We start from the raw sequence: 20,436 nt of genomic DNA on the forward strand, positions 1-20,436 counted from the left end.
TTTTCATGAAGGGGAAATAGGATGATAAATTGCCTTAATCCAAGGCAATTTACATTAACATTTATGCAAATAATATCTTATATTGCTGAATATTAATAACATTATTCAGTATCATTAGTATATTGTCAGCATTTAGTAGATGCTATTAACCAAATGGTTTAGCAGCTTGCTCAAGGGCATAATAGCACAGGCTCACCTGGGAAAGGAACCCACAACCTTGGGAGTTGCAAGCCCAGATCCCTAACCACCATGCTACTGTGAAAACACAGTGATATCACAACAACTTTGATGTGCGATGCTGCTCAATATAAATGTACAGTTTAAACACAACATTAAGGGCCAGGCACACGTAAGAGCCTGTTTTGCAGACACAGATTAAGAGATGCCCCCTTTCCAAAGCTTAATTATGTTTAATCTGTGTCCGCGAAACCGGCTCTTACATGTCTTACATCTTAAACTGTGTAACTATAAGTGCCTACAATAAAAAAAAAAGTCAGTCAAAAAGTACATCTGAATATAAGATACAATCATCTTACATGAATACAAGAAATATTCTACAATCAATTTGCAAAAACTGAAGGTATGGATGAATCAAGAAAGGCTGGACTGGACATTGAAGAGGCACAGAAAGAGGCCTGTAACATTATTGACAGGTTTTTCACGGCCCTGAAATGACTTTTATTGCTGATATTTGATGACATGACCTTTGTTGATATTCTGACTGATAATTCTGTTGTCAGAGTTATTGAAATATCGATGCATAGATGGCCTTTGCCATTCTTCTGAGAAAAAAGTCTTCTGACTCATCTGCAACATTGAATTTTTTATTCCAGAGGCAAAAATCTTTATTTTTCGTCTGTTGAAAATGCAATTTCTATTCGTGACCCACGATAAAAGTGCATGGCTTGAGTTCCACATGTCAAAAAAAAAAGGAATAATTACTTGCCGATCGTTAGATATTTGCAAATGCCTCTCCCACAGAGTGCAGCGCCCGGCATCCGTCAAGATTCATTAGACCTACAAATTATCACTTGTAAATGAAACTATTAATTACAAACAGGGTTTTTCATTCTGTCAGGAGCATTTAATCGCTCTTGTGCACTCCCAAGAGCAGACAAACAAACTGCTTCTTCAATTACAGAGAGCTACAGTAATGGCAGGCATTCTTTAGAGAAACAGGAGTGTGGAAATAAAGGGGTGAGTCAGGGAGGTCCTAAAGGAACAGCCACAGTGAGAAGCAGAGTGCTGTTCACCAAGGTACACACCTTGAAATGTAAATCAGCAAGATGAGCTTAGATCTAAGGAAAACAATCAGCAAAACACTGTACAGCCAATTAAATCTCCCAACCTACAGCGCGAAGACCTCTTCTACAATGGTTCATCAACTCAGTGAGCTGCAGAGTAATGTCAGGTGAGTGCACACTAGGGTAAGTGTGAGGTATAGCCACTTATGTCAGGTGTGTGCACACTAGGGTAAGTGTGACCTGTACTCAGTGAGCTGCAGAGTGATATCAGGTGAGTGCACACTAAGGTAAGTGAAACATGCTCTCTGTATGTCTGTGTTCACTGTTTGGAAGGTCTGGTTATGAACCAGATAAATAAACATGCGAGAGCTATAACTGCAGCACAGAAGACACTTAAGTTTGCCTGTGAAGATAGCCTTATTGTCCAGTTGTGATCAAATATTCCAAAAACAACTTATAGTGAATAAAAAGAAAACCAATGACTACAAGACTTTGATCAGATTAACATGGAAGTGGTGATCTTAGAATTAGGTACTTATACACTCACAGTATATGCATAACATCATGTATGTGCACTATACACTATCATAGTTCATCCAGACTTTGTCCTCCTGAGAAGGCATTAAATAATCACTCATGCTTGCGGGTTGAGAGATCTTCAGGAAAAGTGTTTGGGGAAAAGGCAGTCCAGGCACTGCTCTGAAGATGAGGTGGCTTAAGAAGGCCTGTTTCCTAATGTTTGTCTTTGAGAGAGGAGTGGCGGAGACTCACAGCAAACAATAACAACAGCCTGACCTCCTGGCTTTGCAGCTCAGCTTCAGTACATAAATATGATCTGGGTACTGTAACAGCAACACCATCTACCAAAATACACTGACTATAGAGCTGGATGGCCCCAAAATACACTGACTATAGTGCTGGATGGCCCCAAAATATACTGACTATAGAACTGGATGGCCCCAAAATATACTGACTATAGAACTGGATGGCTCATCCTGTAAAGACTGGCTTCTAATGCATGAATGGACCCCACATTCTGGTCCCAGTACTGGCAGCAGACACACAAGGCAATGCACAATTGGATCTACTGCAGTGTCGCTGTGGATTGGGAGGGTTTCGTGAACTAGGATGACAACATGTAAATATGCACTAGTGATCCATACTGGTTGATGAGGCATATTACATGTCTTCCACTGACTCATGGCTGTGTGAGCGTGCCATAGAGACTGCAGTGTTGTAAGAAGTGGTGGCTGACATCACATGCTTTAGAGAGCTGAGAGCACATGCTTATCTAAGCTCTCTTGGGTTGATTACAGAGGCTGCAGCAATTAGCAGCTGATGATAAATACTGTATAAACCAGGAGAAAAATAATAATACATAAAAAATTTATTTGGTAGCTGTTTATTATTTATGATCTATTCATAAAATCTGTCTATGTCTATGTATCCATGGTAATATGATGCATATCATTATTTGTTTTCTCACTGGGCCCCAAATACAGTGCAGTCCAAAAGTATTTGGACAGTGATGCAATTTTTGTTGTTTTGGCTCTTTACTCAAGCACATTGGATTTGAAGTGAAACAATGAATATGAGACTGCCAACTTTAATTTGCTGGTATTTGCATCCATGTTGGTTGAGTTACAGCCCTTTCTATACATAGTCCTCCCATAGTCCTCAAGGGGCCAAAACTAATTGGACAATTGGCTGCTCAGCTGTTTCCAGTCGAGTTGTTGGATCATTAGTTCATGCACAAAAAACAGCAATACTGCAGATCTGGAGAAAATATTCAAGACAGTGTTTATCTTCATTAATCATTGAAAGCATTAATAGCCTACAATCTACACTGCTATATGGACACATATAGCACCCTATATAGTCCCTTTAACACTGAAGCAATCTCTGGGTAAGTTATAACTTAATATCTCCTTGCTAATATTTATTTTCCATCTGGTTGTATGCATGAGGTCAAACGGGTGGAATTATAAGAATAAATGAGATAATATGAATAATTAACAAACATAACCATATGGTTATAATTATGGAACAACACATTTGAAGAATATTATTGGCAGCATTTTAATCTGTTATTCTGCATAAAGATACAGCTCCCCCCCCCCCCCCCACCCCCACCCCCCTTTCACAGGTGGGATCTTTCCTCTACTGCCAGACTTTACACCCTCACTTCATACTGCACAGCTCTGAAAAACATTTCCTGTGTGCAGTGGAAACAGTTTTGTTCAAATTGCTGACTCATGCTTTGCATAGAGCCCATTATAGCCATTTCACAATCATGATATCATTTCACACATTTGTTTTTTTGTACATTTTAGTTTATTATACCTAGAACAGTGCCTGCAGCAGACTCTTGAACCTACAAATGAAAACCAGCATTTGCAGGTTCAAGAAAAGAAACACATTTCAAACAGCAAGGAAATTTGCTGACAATCGAACACTAAATTGCACATTCTTATTATGTACTAATAAGATGGAGGATACTACATTACAGCATTGTGCTTTTTAATTATTAATTCTAAATGTGCAGTTAATTCTGAACATATTGTAACCTGTAACCAATTTCAAAATGGCAATAGTAATCCTACCTTTTTTACTGGGGGTTTAATTGTTTCAATGTACTGTAATGGCTTTGCATCCAGTAATTGTGTACAGTACTATTACTGGATGCAAATTTTAAACTGTTTACAGTAATTAGCCTTTCTAATGAGAACATTTCAAAATGTAAACACAAGAAAAAAACAAACAAACAACATTTGCCTACTCTGAGAACACACTCTGAAATTCACAGCTGATTTTAGCTTCTCCTTTTATTCACTGCTAAAGAAGAACCGCATTGTGGTCACATGGAAGAAAGACATGGAAGCAATGTTTTAATCATTGTCATAACGCTGAACGTAGATGGAGAAAGACAAAACCACAGGTCCACTACGTTATCCTATGGGATCATTTAGCTGAGTGCAACAAGGTGAAGGGCTCATTTCTCCAAACTTATAAATAAAAATCTGAACAATCCAAGGGTCCTTTTCTCAACTGTTGACAGCATGATAAATCCCACCACTACAAGCCCTCGTGATTTCTTCACAAATACTAAATGTAATGAATGTTCTACCTACTTCAGAGATAAGATCACGACAATCAGAATGAACATTAGTCAAACAAGGTCGGAAAAAATATTTCAGAATGTATTACTCCACACTGTGAATCCACTATGCACTCTTTTACTTTGGCTGATGTGGAAAAGTGCTTCCGGAGTTGAAATCCTCTACTTGTTCCCTCAATCCCATCCCCACTACATTTTTCATAACTCCTTTTGACTGTCTTTTCAGTATTAGCTATAATGAATCACTACTTGTTGGCAGGCACATTCCCTGGTGCACTTCGATTGCAATGGTTAAACCACTGCTCAAAAAAAGCAACATGGACTTTTCTGTTATTAGTAATTACAGGTCCATATCCATATCCTGCCTTTTTTGAGTAACATATCAGAGAAATTGGTCTTTCTTAATCCGTAGACATTTGTAGACACATCTTTTCAGCCTCGCTTTTACCTAAGGTGCGTCTTAGTGTGTTAACATCTTGAGGGGGTTAGGCCCACTTCAGCAGTCTTGTCTGGGACTGAACCTTGAGGGACTAACTTCTTTGAGGATTGGTTGCCCATGGTCATGAAGAACCCTTGACCAGTCAGATATGATCTGAAACACCTAAGAACCATGACAGAGAGGCCAACCCAATTTTTGAATTTACTAGAACTTGTTTAGGGGGTATATCTAGCTTATGCACACATCTTGCATAAAAACATTTATTTCATTCAATCTCAATGGACTTGCTCGTAAAACTTGTAGCAATTAATATATCTTCCAATCAACAACCTTGACCAAGATTATGTCAAGCATTTAAAAATGTCAAACTTGCTACCATTTTTTTTGTATTAAGAATGCAATTTTTTAGCTAATTGTTTAACTCACAGAGGAACAACTATGTTAGCATCTAATATTAGTGGAAGGCTCAAGAATTGTATCACATTAACAAAGAAAGATCAATGTATTGACACTGGATGTGGTAAACTAATGTTAAATACAGAAGCTTCCAGTAATATGTCAAGAAACACCTGTTAATGACACTCCATTTTTCACACTTGTGACACTAACATTAGCCAATTCAAGGGACCAGTCTGCACAAATCCAAATTCACAGTATCTTCAATAAATTATTTACATATATCAGATACCCATGAAGGTACTATGAAAAGCAGAGAAGTCATGCTTTTCAACATATTATTCTTTCAAACTGAATACTGTTTGATTAAACACACTACTGACCAAAGTGTGAGTTGTACAGGTAATGGAGTATTTCATTGAACAGGCAAATTGATAATTGTAGTTCAAAACACCCTGGCTCTTTTGAATTGTTGGTAAAGAACACCGATTTTTTGACCCCCAGGAAAGAACATTATACATACATGTTTCATACATTAGTACCAAAGGATGGGACTAAATATAGACTTTGACCCACTGGAAAATCTATCAGTGGTAAAATATTAATGGCCAGGCCAAAGTCTGAATATAGATAGATTTATACATAAGCAAGCCAGGCATTTTAAAAGGGAAAATATACGTATAATTTGAAAGCATGACACAACCTAATCATTTAAAAATGAAATCACTATGCAGTGACAAAAATACTATGTTGCTTCCACAAGCAGTAATTATTTGTTACATATCATATTGCTAGGTTTCATTTTGAACATATAAAAACAGCAACTGGCAGCAAAAATCTGCCTTCTGGCACAAACATAAGAAAAAAACATGTATTTTTAGACACAGTACGTTCTATTAGACTTGGTTTTGGTTCAATCGAAGTACTAAAACTAGTGACAATCCCGCGCCTTCAATGAGATACTGATTTTATTTTAATTATTCCAGCCCTTAGACTGAATCAGTCCTTATGATAAAAACTATTACTATCTTATGAGAACATTACACTTTTAACAAGCAAAAAAACTTGTCTACATACTCTGCCTCTATTTTCTCAAATAATAATTTTTTTTGCTTTGAGGTTCGAACAGTAATGCCCAGAGACCCCATCCTGGTCTTTATGGAAAAGTTTAGATACATACATTTTACTTATACATAGTCACTTGGGGTGAAAATATTGCAAATACTTATTTATAGTGTGAGTGAACATCCATTGTAAATGTTACAAAACATATTATTTACTGACATTGGTATGAGCAATTTTATACATATACTGTAACATATATTGTAAAATGATATGTATTACAACATATATTGTACAATACAGCATATGTATAAAACTGCATATATGAAGTCAATAATTTGGATTTATTTTACAATATATACTGTTTATTTGAACATTACTTTTTGCAGGGGGTACCTTTGGGCTATGATTTCTACCTGATAGACAGTACATTACCACAAAAAACATCAAATGATAACATTAGATAAGTAATTGCTAACTCAAAATTCAATTAATTAAATAATATACGGGAAGCTGTCTTTAGCCTTCCAGTTACAGTTATTTCATATCGATTGGGCCATTTTCATGAGCAAAGGTATATAGACAACCTATTTATGAACGAATAATTTTAGTCAATGCATCAATGGGTATTTTACACTGCGTCATTTAGAGGTCCCAAAACTGTTACCCTTTTTACAAAATTGTGCAATAAACTTTTTGGAGAGACACTTCAAATGCCAGTGCTCTCGAGTTCCCCATCGTCCTCAGTGGCGTTTGATTGGGAGATCATTACCAGCTTTTCCCTGTTGAAGTATTTCCATGGCGACCCTCGAGGTGGCTTGTTTGAGGCCCCCGCCCCTGGCTGGGTCGTGGGCTGCGGTGCTTGTCCCTGAGATACACCCTCGCCTGTGACCACAGTTATGGGGGCGCCAGTGTCGGTCGACTCGAACGACTCCCCTCCAAGGTCTCCCAGCTTAATGTAGCCTTTGCTGCAGGACCGGTCCAGACGGGGGCAGCTGAGACGGCGGGTTCTGTCCCCCTGCCCCGACGGGGAGGCGCCCGGGTCCGTGGACCTGCAGTAATCCGACAGGGCGCTGAGTGACAGGTGCGACCCTATGGCCCTCAGTCCGGGCGAGGGGGGTAGGAGCTGGGATTGTGACCCCTGCAGGGTACCCTGAGGCACACCCTGCTGTCCGCCCGTACCCTCCTGCGTTTCCGTCGAGCCCTGGCGAGCGAAGGGGCCGGCCCTCGAGGTCTCTGCTTTGGTATTGGCTCCAATGCCGTCGCCACCGCTACTGCCCGCCCGCGCCTCCTCAGATGGGTCCTCGGCTCCTCGCCGCCCCTCTCCTCCCCCAGAGCGCTTGGGCTCCTCCAATACGCAGTTGTTCAGTTTGATCACCGGAAGAGTGAAGGCGTTCACCGAGGAAGCGACTATGGTCCTGGTCTCCCAAGGTTTGGGAACGGGGGCCCGGTCTACGGTCCGGTTCTGGTCACGGTAGATGCTGTAGACCGTGTCTGTGAATGTCTGCCTCTCGCGTGAGTAGCTGCTTTTCTGGCCGAAGGGCCTGGGACCTCCTCGCTCTTTCCCCGAAACGGTGGAGGGCCAGGAGCTATGGGCCAGCACGGCAGCACTGTAGGAGGGGCCCGGCTTCCCGTCGATGCTTCTCGACTGCACGTAGTTCACAAATCCGTTGAGCGGCGTGCAATCTTTGGTGCGCAAACTGTGGATGTCGATGACAGTGGAGTAGATGTCCCTCAGATTGATGATTTTGGTGTTTCTGTCCCGGTTCTCATGAAGCACTGCGTTGGCACAAATGAAGAGGAAGATGCCAATGCCCATTACCAAAGGGCCGAAGACCTTCAGGTCATCTGAGTACAAGCACCTGGCCAAGAACCTGTCAATCACACCTAAGGTAGGTGTGGCAGTGGCAGTTTCATTAGTCTGGCTGTAGTTAACCAGGTCCTCACTCACTGAGAACCCAAGGTTACCACTTACTGTCCAGTCGGGGGACCCAGGCAGAGTTCTGTTGTTGCTGCTCTGGTGTTTTTCCACCTTTCCGGACAGCTGAGGTTCTGGGTAAGCCGGACTTTCCCTGGGCCAGTAGCCCAGCATGGCCATGGCCACGCCCACCAGCAGGATGACCACGCCCACAGCGGCCACCAGGCCCGAGACGGAAAAGATCTTCAGTTTGCCCTTGATCACCACCACGTCGTTCTTCCTCTTCTTCTTGGCTTTCCTCTTCCGCTTGTTCTCGGCCCGGTTCTTGGCCCGGAGCGAGTCCTGGCGCCTAGCTGAGATCCGCAGCAGACCCCCGGTGGCGATCATGATCTGGATTGGACGACGGGGCTGTCACTCAACCTGGGGAGCAGAGTCAAAGGAGATGGTCAAATTGAGATGGTTTGTGTAAACAAAAGACAGCTATATTCTACCTTGTATTCCAGTTATATTCAGTTTGTAACCATCCTGTATTCTGTCCGTTAGTTTATACTGTTTCCCATGATTTCTTCTCCGTCTGGCTTTACTTGCTTCCCGCTTTCTCTCCATTCACCTTTGTAGATAGCACTAATCTACTAATCCTGACTAACATAGAATTTGTACAGTACTAATTATATTAGCACACTAATATGTTTGTCTAACTAACTAACTAACTAACTAACTAACTAACATTCACTAGTTTTGGGCATTGGGTTTAATCATGTAACTAACATTGACATTCTCCCTATTTCTGTACTGTGCTGTAGCTCCACCTCCCTCTTCTATCTCTGATTGCCTGCCTTAATTCTGTGAAATGTTGCATCTGTTCTCTAACTATCACTTCATTCCTTAAATCTGTGCAATTGTCTACTCCCTAATCTGGAGACCTTTGTATTATATGTGTGTAGATTTGAATCCAGTCCTGTGTCTTCGTTCCTCCCTTGTTATTGAATGATTGCCCTTTCATCTATTCTATTTCGTCTATTTGTTAGATCGCCCTCACTCCCATGCCCCGCCTATTTTGTCTCATTCCTCTGCGTATTTAAACCCCAGTCGGAGTCTTCACCCCTGTCAGAACGTTGATCATAATTTCAGTGCCGATTATTTGTAAGCCTGTTATTTTTTAGATTCCTGAGACACCCTTTGCCTGACTGCAAGTTTTCCTATGCCCTTCCGTTTTGATTGCCAGTGCTTTATGTTTTTTTGATCCCCACTTTGTTTATGACTCTCCCTGTGCCTACTGTCTATAATTCTGCCTTTCTGATCTCCTGGATTTTGACCTGTGGACTGTTTTTGTGACTTCCCTTTTGCTTCTCCATTTGGCGCTGTGTCTATTGGATTACCTGGCCTTGACCTTTGGACTGCATAAAGACAACGTTTTTGGAATACTGTGGTCTGCATTTGGGCTTCTGGCTGCGAGCGTAACACAGTTATAGTCTAAATGGTAAATGGCAGGCATTTATATAGCACCTTTATCCAAAGCGCTGTACAATTGATGCTTCACCATTCACCCATTCATACACACACTCACACACCGACGGCGATTGGCTGCCATGCAAGGCCCCGACCAGCTCGTCAGGAGCATTTGGGGGTTAGGTGTCTTGCTCAGGGACACTTTGACACAGCCCGGGCGGGGGATCGAACCGGCAACCCTCCAACTGCCAGACGACTGCTCTTACTGCCTGAGCCATGTCGCCCCAGAATGTAAGGAATGGCATTTATCTGGACTGTGTACAGTTTATGAAATAATGAAACTGTTATCACTGTTGTAAAAAAGCTATGTGGATAAATCATGAGTGGGGATGCAGAGTCTGAAATCTCATGCATAAACAATATGCCATCAAAAATATACTTTGACAGTTGACATTTCTGGGACAAGAAATTCTATAAATTGCACTTTCTGAAAAAAGAAAGAAAATGGCAAATATGCAGGACTAATATGCAAGTAGGCTTTTGCAAAATCTGTGCACTTAAATTATAACTGGTGTTCAAAAGGCACATTTCCCAATGTAATTTGCCATGTACACTATCACAGTTACACCAATGAAAACAATCCCAAAAGACATCTTGCCTGATTTATTTATCATTAATAGATTATGAAAGCAAAAGCAGGAGCATTCCAATCACTCAGGGTAGCAGCGTAGGAGACACTTCTTGCCCTGATCGCACTGAAATAGGACACATGCTGTCACAGACAGTAGTCTGTCACTAAATGAACACTGAGTAGAGATCTTCTCAACAGCTACTCAAGCAAGATAGTGAGTAGGGGTGTAGGAGAGAGAGAAAGGGAGAGAGAGAGAGAGAGAGAGAGAGAGAGAGAGAGAGAGAGAATATTTAGTAACACAGAGTAAATCCAATCCAACACATCATTTAACCGGTATACAAACAGTAGCATTAACAATAATACACATTGGCTGAGGGAGTTTCCAGTTGTTAGGATGGTCTCATTAAGCAGAAAAGACTCCTCTGAAAGAATGGATTCCTGCACATGGCCTGGCACACGTGTCATCTGTCAGCATGGATTCCCCATGTCACAGCAAAAACTGAATTGGGCATTCCAACAGAAAAAAGTACAATATTTCAATATTTAATATCTTAAAAGACCATACATCAAGATCCAGGTAATTGTACTGTATTGCCTGTATTACAGCAGAAACCCAAAGCATTTGTGGCATTGTATGAAGCAGTGGCACTGTATGAAGCAGTGATTACTTCTTCAAACCACAAACAACGAGTATGCTGTCACTGCTGTGGTGAAGCATACTCGTGGTTTATGGTTTGCAGAAGTCTTTGCTTCATCCTGCCTATGAAAGATGGAATCAGGGGAATCACCAGCTGTCTGGTCAAGTTTGCAAAGAAATACAAATGGGTCTCTGCCCAATTTACCTACTTCCCCTTTCTGAAGCTTGCCTGAACAGCTTCAATCAGTTCACTTACGTCTTTGAGGGGATGCGTGTGCATGCACGTGTGTGCGTGCGTGTGTGTGTGTGGGGGGGTTAGATATAGATATAGTTAGATATAGAGAAACATATCTGGTATATCAGAGAAAAGGTGAAGATCCCATTCGCACAGCAATCCCAAAAGGAGAGTTAGTTATTTCATGGCACTGTTAGCCTGTAGCAAGGGGGACTGTGATTAATGCTGTGCATTAGCATAAACGTTGCTTGTTGGAAGCAAACATTATTTTACAGGCTAGAACTGATCCCATTTCTCAGCAGAAACCTAATTTATCAACAGCAGCCCTGCTCCCCTCTGTTCAGGCGTCGCTATGACAATAACGGAATGGTGAAATGCTTTCCCCCGATCAAGGCTGAATGGTTCAATCTGTTACAGGTCATTTGTACACACACAGAAAGGGTGGCATCAATCATAATGTGATAGAGTTTACACAACAACATCATAGGACATCAGCAGAATTTTTGAATGCAGCTAGACAGAAACCTTATGTCAGTGTGAAAGAAATATTAGATGTGGAATATGTATGCACGCAGTCTGTTTTGGAACATTTTCTTTAACAATGATCTTTGCTCTCCGCATTGTATTTTGTGATCCAGACATATGTACAGGGACCCATCTGATATGATTCATCACCCTCTACAAAGCTGCCAAGCTTCATGAGTCAATAAAGTGTGGATTTTATTGCCAGAGTATAAATAGAAAATATGAACAACAATAGTTTTATATATAGTTACTGAAACAGCTGGAGCCGAATGTTTTCATGAAAGGTAAAACAAATTTTTTATTAACTACAGAATTTGAATCCTTTTTACTGGTTGCTTGATCAGTTTGGACACAAAAGGGTCCGTTCTGACACTGCCTGTGGTGCTGACCTCTCCCATGTCCTTTGGTAGCTGCCTGAATCAAACGACCTTTAGATCTCACTGTCAGAATGATCCATTTCATTTCCCGGGGGGGGGGGGGGGGGAATCCAATGGGCACCAACTCACATGTCAGCTACATTCCAGTGTCATGGAAATGTGTGTGTGTGTGTGTGTGTGTGTGCGAGTGCATTTTTGTGTGTGTGTCGCAGGGTGACAGTGTAAAATAATACTGCTTGTAACTGTGAGGTTGTCGGTTTGATTCCCAGCTTTGGCTCTGCTGTTGTACCATTGAACAAGGTACTTAACCTGAATTGCTTCAGTAAATATCCAGCTGCTTAAATAGATTGAAATGTAAACGCGCAATCTGTATAAATCGCTTTGGGTGAGAGCATCTGCTAAATGCCTAGAATGTAATGTAATTAAGGGATATAACAGCCGGGGAAAGGTTTGGATAAAGTGCACAATATGACCACCAACCCACAGGCACTAAAATTATTTTTGATTTAATAAGTAAATATAAACAACAAGGTGTATTCTAAATAAGTGAGCTCTCAAACATGTGCTGCAGCAGCCAGCAAGTCAGTCTGCCTGCCTTGCTGGCTGACTGGGGAAGGTTGTTCCACCATCGGGGGGTAAGGAGGAGAACAGCCAGCCTGTGAGGATGGGCTGCCAGATGTGCCATTCTGCAGCAAGCGCTTCAGGGACCTCAGAGCAGGGACTCATCCAGGGACTCATCGGTCCTGCTATGTCCCTGTAGCAGGGCCTCCTAGGACTGATCCTGCTAAATTACAAACAAGCAGGGGCCATGGGTTCAAGACCAAGGAAGGACAGATTGTATAGTGCTTGTTACAAACACAATCTTTTCACTTTCGAAAATGTGTTGTTTACAGAAGTGTGTGGCTCAGCTTTATAACGTGGAAAGTCCAAAAACTAAACCAGTTGCAATGGCTGATTTTTCATTGTTCTATTGTAAGGATGTTGTGCAGTCCCTTTACCTATAAATTGAACAGTGTATTATATTATAGGAACACTAACCATACTCATCCAGAGATAAAGAATACAGTACTTTCAAACACAATACAACCCATTTACCTTCAGAATACATTTGAAGAATTGTGAACATGTGATCTCTCATGACATTGAATACCTTCACAGAAGGCACACAATGATAATGAATACCTTCACAGAAGGCACACAGTGATAATGGTCTGCAAAATAATCTTCTCTATTGGTACAATGTGGGAGGAAACATCACCGTGGACATGCAAGCACTGACTACAGTACAGCATGCTTCTCATTCATATATAAAATAAGTAAAAAAAACAAAAAAAACAATGTAATTGTTTACTACAAAATAAAAAGATAAATTAAACTACACACAAAAAAAGAAAAAGAAAAAGAAAGCACCCTCCGATCAACTGAATAGAGATCGTCTCGACAGCTGCCCAATCAGGTTTGTGAGTAGGGGTGTAGTTCAGAGAGAGAGAGAGAGAGAGGTTGAGAGAGAGAGAGAGAGAGAGAGAGAGAGAGAGAGAGAGAGAGAGAGAGAGAGCAGGTAAGCTATTATTTGCAGCTATGCAAAGCAGTCCTGGAAACTGAGCAAATCAGTAGCGAATACAAACTCAACCTGTGTTTCAAAGGTCGAATGGTAACACACAATGCAGTGGAATATTGGCTAGAATAAAAATGACTGAAAGACCGAGTAGCCCAGTTGGCAATTAATCACTTGAATCAATCTACATTTGTAATATGATTTTCGTGCATTGAATATTGGAGACAAAAATAAGTCCGCGTCTAATAATTACTCGCATGAGTGTGTTGTAATCTACACAATGAGCACATTTGATCAAGGGTCCAAACTGTCACGACTAGGCTACGACTAAAATCGAGGCTTGAGATTGAAATACACTTACGAACAGACTGTGTTGGCGAGTTTACCCAATAATGCGTCACAATGAAAATATATGCGCAATTGCTCAGTTTAGTATTACAACATTTATTCACTCCTGCATACCAACTGTGCATCACCTGTCTCTGGCCACAGACCTGCAGAATACGTGGCTAATAGAGAAGAATGGCAGGCTTAAAAGGTAAATATGCAGAAGGTATAGTACGCCCTGTAGTCTATGTCACGATATATACTTTAATCCGTTCAGTATTACATGAATAAGCAATACTCCATTTTCCAAATCTGAAATGCGGGCAACTATCAGGTATTGCTATAGACAGAGCATGTATAGCTTCCTGCAAACTCCAATCGCCTACATTGATTTTGGGTTGCCAAATCTATGAATACGTATAATTGAGATACCATTTAAGCTGTCATATAAAGATCCGCTGTCCTCTATTGGGCATTCATTTTAATGAGAATTGATATCTCACCAGGATCAAAATAGCAGATGCTGTATGTAAGTTTTTTTTTTCAATTCGACGATTTCGTTCATGAATCAAATGGTCTTTTGTTGCGCTTCGAGTTAAATCTGATGTAGCGTTCAAGAGTACAATAACGGGCACGTGAACTTACCAAAGACCCAACCATAAACTCATCAAGGATACAAAAACAAGGGCTTAAAAATATGAAAAAATATGAATTCAGCATAAAGTTTCTTCCAATCCAGCCACCTCGTGCAATAAAAAGTCAGCTTTGTATTCCACTTGACAAGGCATCTGGACCTCTTCAGCCAACGCGCAGTAGTTTCCACGGAGGTTCCAGTTATTTACCGAATAAGTGCCTATATCCAGCGCAGACAGCTCACATTTATTCGGTGCGCTCTGACTGCTATCACAGGACTGTGCCATGATTTTTGTGATGGTGACTTTGGTGCCATTAGGCAGAGATGTTTGGGGAACTGCTAGCGCTTCTCTGAATCCCGGCAGTCGTTGCTATGGTATCACAAAAGACGACAAGCTGAAATTTCGGAAGGACAAGCGTTCTCCCAGGGGCGAAATTCGACCATATCCCTACAAATTCAGTAGCTATAGCTCCTCTTCAAACGATGGCCAAAAAACGTGAAAGACATCTCATCGCGACTTGCGCTGAGAACACTGCTATGAAGAATATTAAACATGGGAAAGTATTGCCCGGCTTCAGCAGCTGCCCCCAGACTCACATTTGAAAGTAGGAAATGTGTTAAACATTCACAAATCAAATGGTTGTTTAAATAAATATTCATATTGATTTAATAATGTGTGTACATCCATATGGTTTACCGATGCGCAAACCTCCATATTTAAACATAAATTCATGAGACTTAGCTTACATGATTAAAAATAAAATTCCATGACATCAACAATATTAAGTTTATAACACGAGCTAGGGACATATTGTGGAACGTCGCTGCGTTATCAATCGCTGCACGTGGAAGAACCGCGGGTACAAAGCCTTACCAGAAAATGAACTCCAGTCTCCAGGACCACTCATCTTCCAACATGTAGGTATATCCTCCTCTCTAACAGTGATCCACAGCTTTAAAAACTGAAGCAGAATAGCCTAAATACTCCAGCGGCGTGGGACCTGGCAATATTCCTCTTGGGGTGGGGGTGGGGGGCATGTGCGTTTGCGCTCTGAAGGAAATTTCATGGAGGATCTCGGATAGGCTGCCCAATGTTACTTTCCACGATATATCGACAATTCTATCATATTATTGACAGATTATTATTATTATTTTATTATTTTTATTTTCCAAATGGTGATGTAAACATTATTGCAGTACATTCATGTGTGTCTCTAGTCTAGCACATAATTACTAACACAGTATTTTAATAGATATTGGCAGCCAAAGCACAATCAAGGACCAGCAGACAGAAGCCGTATATGCATAATGGATTTAGAAAAAACCTGCATTAAAAAGTGAAGCAACTGGTTCAAACAACAAAGCTGACAATATACCAATTCTTCAGTGAGATTAAGTTGCTAAAATTAACCTGTGATTTTGTATGGTTTTCATAAGTAAATCACATCACAAGAGGCTACATTTTACGAAAACATGCCCACATGCAGAAAGCGAAAACGAGGGGAAATATATACGCAGATTCTACCTCACCATTCACATAGGATGCACCGCCCCGCCGGGTGCAGGCGCTGCCTACTTACAGTACAATAGGCTATTCACTTCATCACGTAGTAATATGAAAATTCGGTACGTTTGTGGCACAGCTGGTTTCAGAATAGACCATATTTGATGCAGTGCACCATGCTCGTATGTGCTGAATGCATAGTAGGATACATGGCAATAAAGCTTGAAACATAGGCTACAGGTGTCAGGTGCTAAAGCGAAGGGCGTCAATTAGGGTAGATTTACAGAACCTTACTACTGTTTAGCAGACGCCCTTAGAGCAAAGATCAAGGAAAATGTATTAGTTCACAAACAAACCAGCTCGAACAAACACTATTTTGAGTGTCGTAAATTATAAAGGCAGGATCACCAAACGGTAGCCTCCGAAACGCATCCCTGTGTGCACAGGTACAGAAAGATATACTTCCTGAAACCCCTCAGAACATGAAAGAATATACAGTAGGGGAGACCAGGGATGGTTGAAACAATGGGTTAGTTTTAACACAATCAATTTGACCAATAAAGGATGAGTTGTGGTAATGTGATCACTTTTGTCTATACCCATATTCCCCTTTGAGCTCACAGAAGAAGATCGATGATTCTATATTCAATATTACAAAAAATAAAACGATTTTGAGGTACAAAAGTAATAATCTCATCTATTTTTTTGTCAGCAGTCACACAAATGTAGGTAAAATGATTTAACTTCTGTAGCAGTAATAAGCAGTTAAATATGATGCTCCAAATTAATATCAGCTTCAGCTCACATGCCAAAATAAATGTAAATGTTACAAATATATAAAAATTAAGAGCAAGTACAGTGGGCTCAAAAATTATTGGCACCCCTGACAGAAAATGAACAAAGAATACTCAAAAAAATTCTAAAAAATATATTTATAGACAAACTCGAAATACCAACATGTGATAAATATTGTGCTATATTAATGTTTCAATGGAACCAACAAAAATCATTTACTGATTTATTTAAAAATCAATTTCCTCCAAATCAATGTTTCACAATTATTGGCACCCTTAAAGATTATTGTAAATAACACCTACCAAAATTAAACCAGGTATTAAATTCCACTTATTTAAGTTTATCTATGTGTTAAGGAACTGTATTGAGTGATTACATCACTTCCTGTTTCACTAGGGTATAAAAATGAGGTAACACACATGCAATATCCCTTTGTCATCCAACACCATGAAGAAAACAAAAGAATTGGCAGTTAAAAAGAGGCAGATGGTCGTAGACCTTCATAAATGTGGTAATGGCTACAAGAAAATTCACAAACGATTGAATATACCACTGAGCACTATCAGAGCAATTATAAAAAAGTTAAAAATCTCATGGGTAGAAGACGCAACTGCATCTTGCCCCCCAGGATACTGAGGAGAATGGTGAGAGAAGCAACAAAATCCCCAAGGATCACAGTGAAAGAATTGCAGGCCTTGGTGGCATCGTGGGGTCACCAGGTTTCAAAAAGCACCATCAGACGCCACCTCCATAACCACAGCCTCATTGGAAGGGTTGCCAGAAGAAAGCCTTTTCTGACCACAAGACACAGAAGAAAGCGCTTGGAGTTTGCCAAAGTCATTTACATTACGTTTTGGTCAGATACAGCATCGGTATGTTTGGCGTAGGAACAGAGATGCATACAAAGAGAAGCACCTCATACCCACAGTGAAATATGGTGGTGGGTCAGTCATGTTTTGGGGCTGTTTTAATTCCAGAGGTCCAGGGGCACTGGTTAGGATTGATGGCATAATGAACTCCAGCAAGTATCAGGCAATTTTGGCTGAAAATCTGGTTCCCCTCTGCCAGAAGTCTGGGACTTGGTTGTAGGTGGACAATGACCCAAAACACACCTCAAAATCTCAGTCACCAGACCTCAATCCAATCGAAAACCTGTGGGCTGAGTTGAAGAGGTCAGTTGATAAGCACAAACCCAAGAAGGACCGTGAAGGATCTTGAAAGGATATGCAAAGAGGAATGGTCCAAAATCCCTCCAAATGTGTTCCTTAATCTTGTCAAAAATTACAGGAAGAGACTCCATGCTGTTATCCTTGCCAGAGGTGGTTGCACTAAGTACTAGGTGAAAGGTGCCAATAATTCTGAAACCTTGATTTTGTTGAAATTTATTTTTTAATTAAATGATTGTTATGATTTTGGTTGTTTCCATTGAAACATTAATAAATACAGTATTTGGGACATGTTGGTGTATTACCTTTCTCTATAATTATATTATTCTTTTTTTTTAAGCCTTGTTTGTGCATTGCTGGTGAGGGGTGCCAATAATTATTGAGCCCACTGTATATAATATATAAAGAATAGAGGGTGCCTAAGACTTTTGCACAGTAAGATTGTATATGATGATATTTACATTGGCTTGGAAGAATGACAGAGATATATACGTAGATTCTATTTCTTTAATAAGTTGTAATCCAATATATGTACAGTGGATATGGTAACCTGGTTACTCAGAGAAGTTCAATGACCTAAAGGTAATGACAGACTCCAACTGTGATCTTTGCCATCAGAAAGAAATGAAACCAGTTACAAAACAACTTATCCACACTCGACTCTGAAATGTGGACAAATAGGAAAAAAAAAAAACAATGAAAATGACATTTAACAGAAACATTTGTCAATTTTCTCTAATTATGAAAAGTTATAATAATAAGTGGTGTGGTACTTTGGGTCTTCACAAAAACAAAGACACATTGATTAATTAAAGTTTGCCATCAGTCTATTTGGATGGCTCTTCTTTTCATTTGTGTTGATCATTTCTGCCAGATCTGGCATCTGCTAGAAAACTAAATAAGACTGAATAAGATGTGTTACTCCTACGCTGTCACTTTTAAATGATGGCTGACTTCTAATATTCAAAACTGCTATATTACAAGTTGTATCCATCCTTATAATATACTTTAAAAATAAGTTCTTTGAATATGTAATATATTATAAAATAAATTATGTCACAATTTAACATGTAAATACTTTTGGTATTTCAGTGTCATATATTAATTATTTTCTGGAACTCTACACGTCACCAATTCACAACCATTTCACAATAAATAAAAGTGAATCAGTCGTCATAGTGAAATCGTATAGCAATTGTACAAAACAGAATTAAGTTAAATCAGACAACAAATAAGGGCATGTGCAGTATAGGGGCAGCCGCTCATACACCTTATCAGACCCGTATCCTTTCCACCTGTTGCGTTTCTGAAACAGCACCTAGAGAACACTACCAACCTCCAGACCTCAACGTTACACCTAGTGTTTCACGATTGTCGTTTCTGCTGTCCTCTGTGTTTGGGAGTGAGGGGGGTGGGGTAGGAAATCGATAAAGACATTAGACCAGAGTAGACCAGCCCTTCACGATTACCAAGACAAACCTTTGAGGATTTGGCCAGTCAATAAACAGAAAGCCTTACCAAGTGTACAAAGACACTGGAGTGTTCCATTGACAATCTAGTACAGGTCAGCTGCATTCTTCAGTCTCACGCAGAGGAATTCAATATAACAGCACAGTGGTTTGCCCTACACTTTTAATAACAAATTGTACAAATAGCTAATCTTTTGTCACAGTACACAACACTTTAAGTCATATTCAGCTACTGCCAAATTTTATATCCTGTGTCAGTAACAAAAAATTGAAGCACTTGAAAAAAAATAATAGTTCAACGTTATTAACAAAACCACAATATGGCAGGAAAAACTCCATCCTCAGACTCGGAGAGAGAAAGTGCCTTTGACCTCATGTGTTGGCATCACTGCTTCCTGATTGGTTGTCCTCTGCATTCCTGAACATCAGGATGGAGTTGTAGATCTTGAGAGCTGGGCCCAGCTTCACGCTCATGATTTTCACGATGTCGCTTTGCGTCAGCAGCAAGAAGGACTTTCCGTCTATCTGCTGTTGAGAGACAACAAATCAAGATGACACTCCAAGCAATCAGTGTGTGGCTATGACTGCTTGCATGCATACAGTATGGAAGGGAGAAATAAATTACTCCTGATATCCCAGTATGAAGCCTCCTACTGCAGAACTAACCACCACTAATCAAATCATTCATCATAGAGACCTCTGTGTGTGCTTATAGCAGTGGACAGTAGGACAAAGCCAAACTGTTTTAGAATAAAGGCCAACCACAATTACATCTACAGTAGACCATACATATACACTGGTCTAAAGCCATTACATGTAGTTTGGATGATTTATACTGACTGGTTTGTTGCACAGTGTTCCTTTGAGGAAGGTTATACGGGTGGCAGCTAACTGAAATGTCTGCAATATGTGTGATTAGCTACTCAGTAGACTACTGAATGTTCTTGCATCACAT

General features: G+C 40.3%; 2 protein-coding genes across 3 annotated transcripts in view; both read right to left on the bottom strand.

Annotated features, from left to right (window-relative positions):
* Positions 1-6,697: 6,697 nt before the first annotated feature.
* LOC133136132 (transmembrane protein 200C-like) lies at positions 6,698-15,503 on the bottom strand. Of its 2 annotated transcripts, none has more exons than XM_061253377.1 (2): positions 15,422-15,503; positions 6,698-8,597 (listed from the first exon to the last, which is right to left on the bottom strand). In XM_061253377.1, the coding sequence occupies exon 2, from the start codon at positions 8,562-8,564 to the stop codon at positions 6,969-6,971; it is 1,596 nt and encodes a 531-aa protein (XP_061109361.1). In that variant the 5' UTR covers positions 8,565-8,597; positions 15,422-15,503; the 3' UTR covers positions 6,698-6,968. The 2 variants fall into 2 exon arrangements, with proteins under 2 accessions (XP_061109361.1, XP_061109362.1); XM_061253378.1 differs by lacking the exon at positions 15,422-15,503 and adding an exon at positions 14,559-14,684.
* Positions 15,504-18,505: 3,002 nt separating this feature from the next.
* The window catches only part of LOC133137150 (lethal(3)malignant brain tumor-like protein 4), a 60,631-nt gene continuing 58,700 nt past the window's right edge, over positions 18,506-20,436 (bottom strand). Inside the window, exon 20 of the mRNA XM_061255222.1 lies at positions 18,506-20,009. Coding sequence (XP_061111206.1) covers positions 19,854-20,009 — 156 coding nt within the window. The 3' untranslated portion in view covers positions 18,506-19,853. The remainder of the gene's footprint in view (positions 20,010-20,436) is intronic.

Source organism: Conger conger, chromosome 9, assembly GCF_963514075.1.
Source record: "Conger conger chromosome 9, fConCon1.1, whole genome shotgun sequence".
NCBI classification, from domain to species: domain Eukaryota; kingdom Metazoa; phylum Chordata; class Actinopteri; order Anguilliformes; family Congridae; genus Conger; species Conger conger.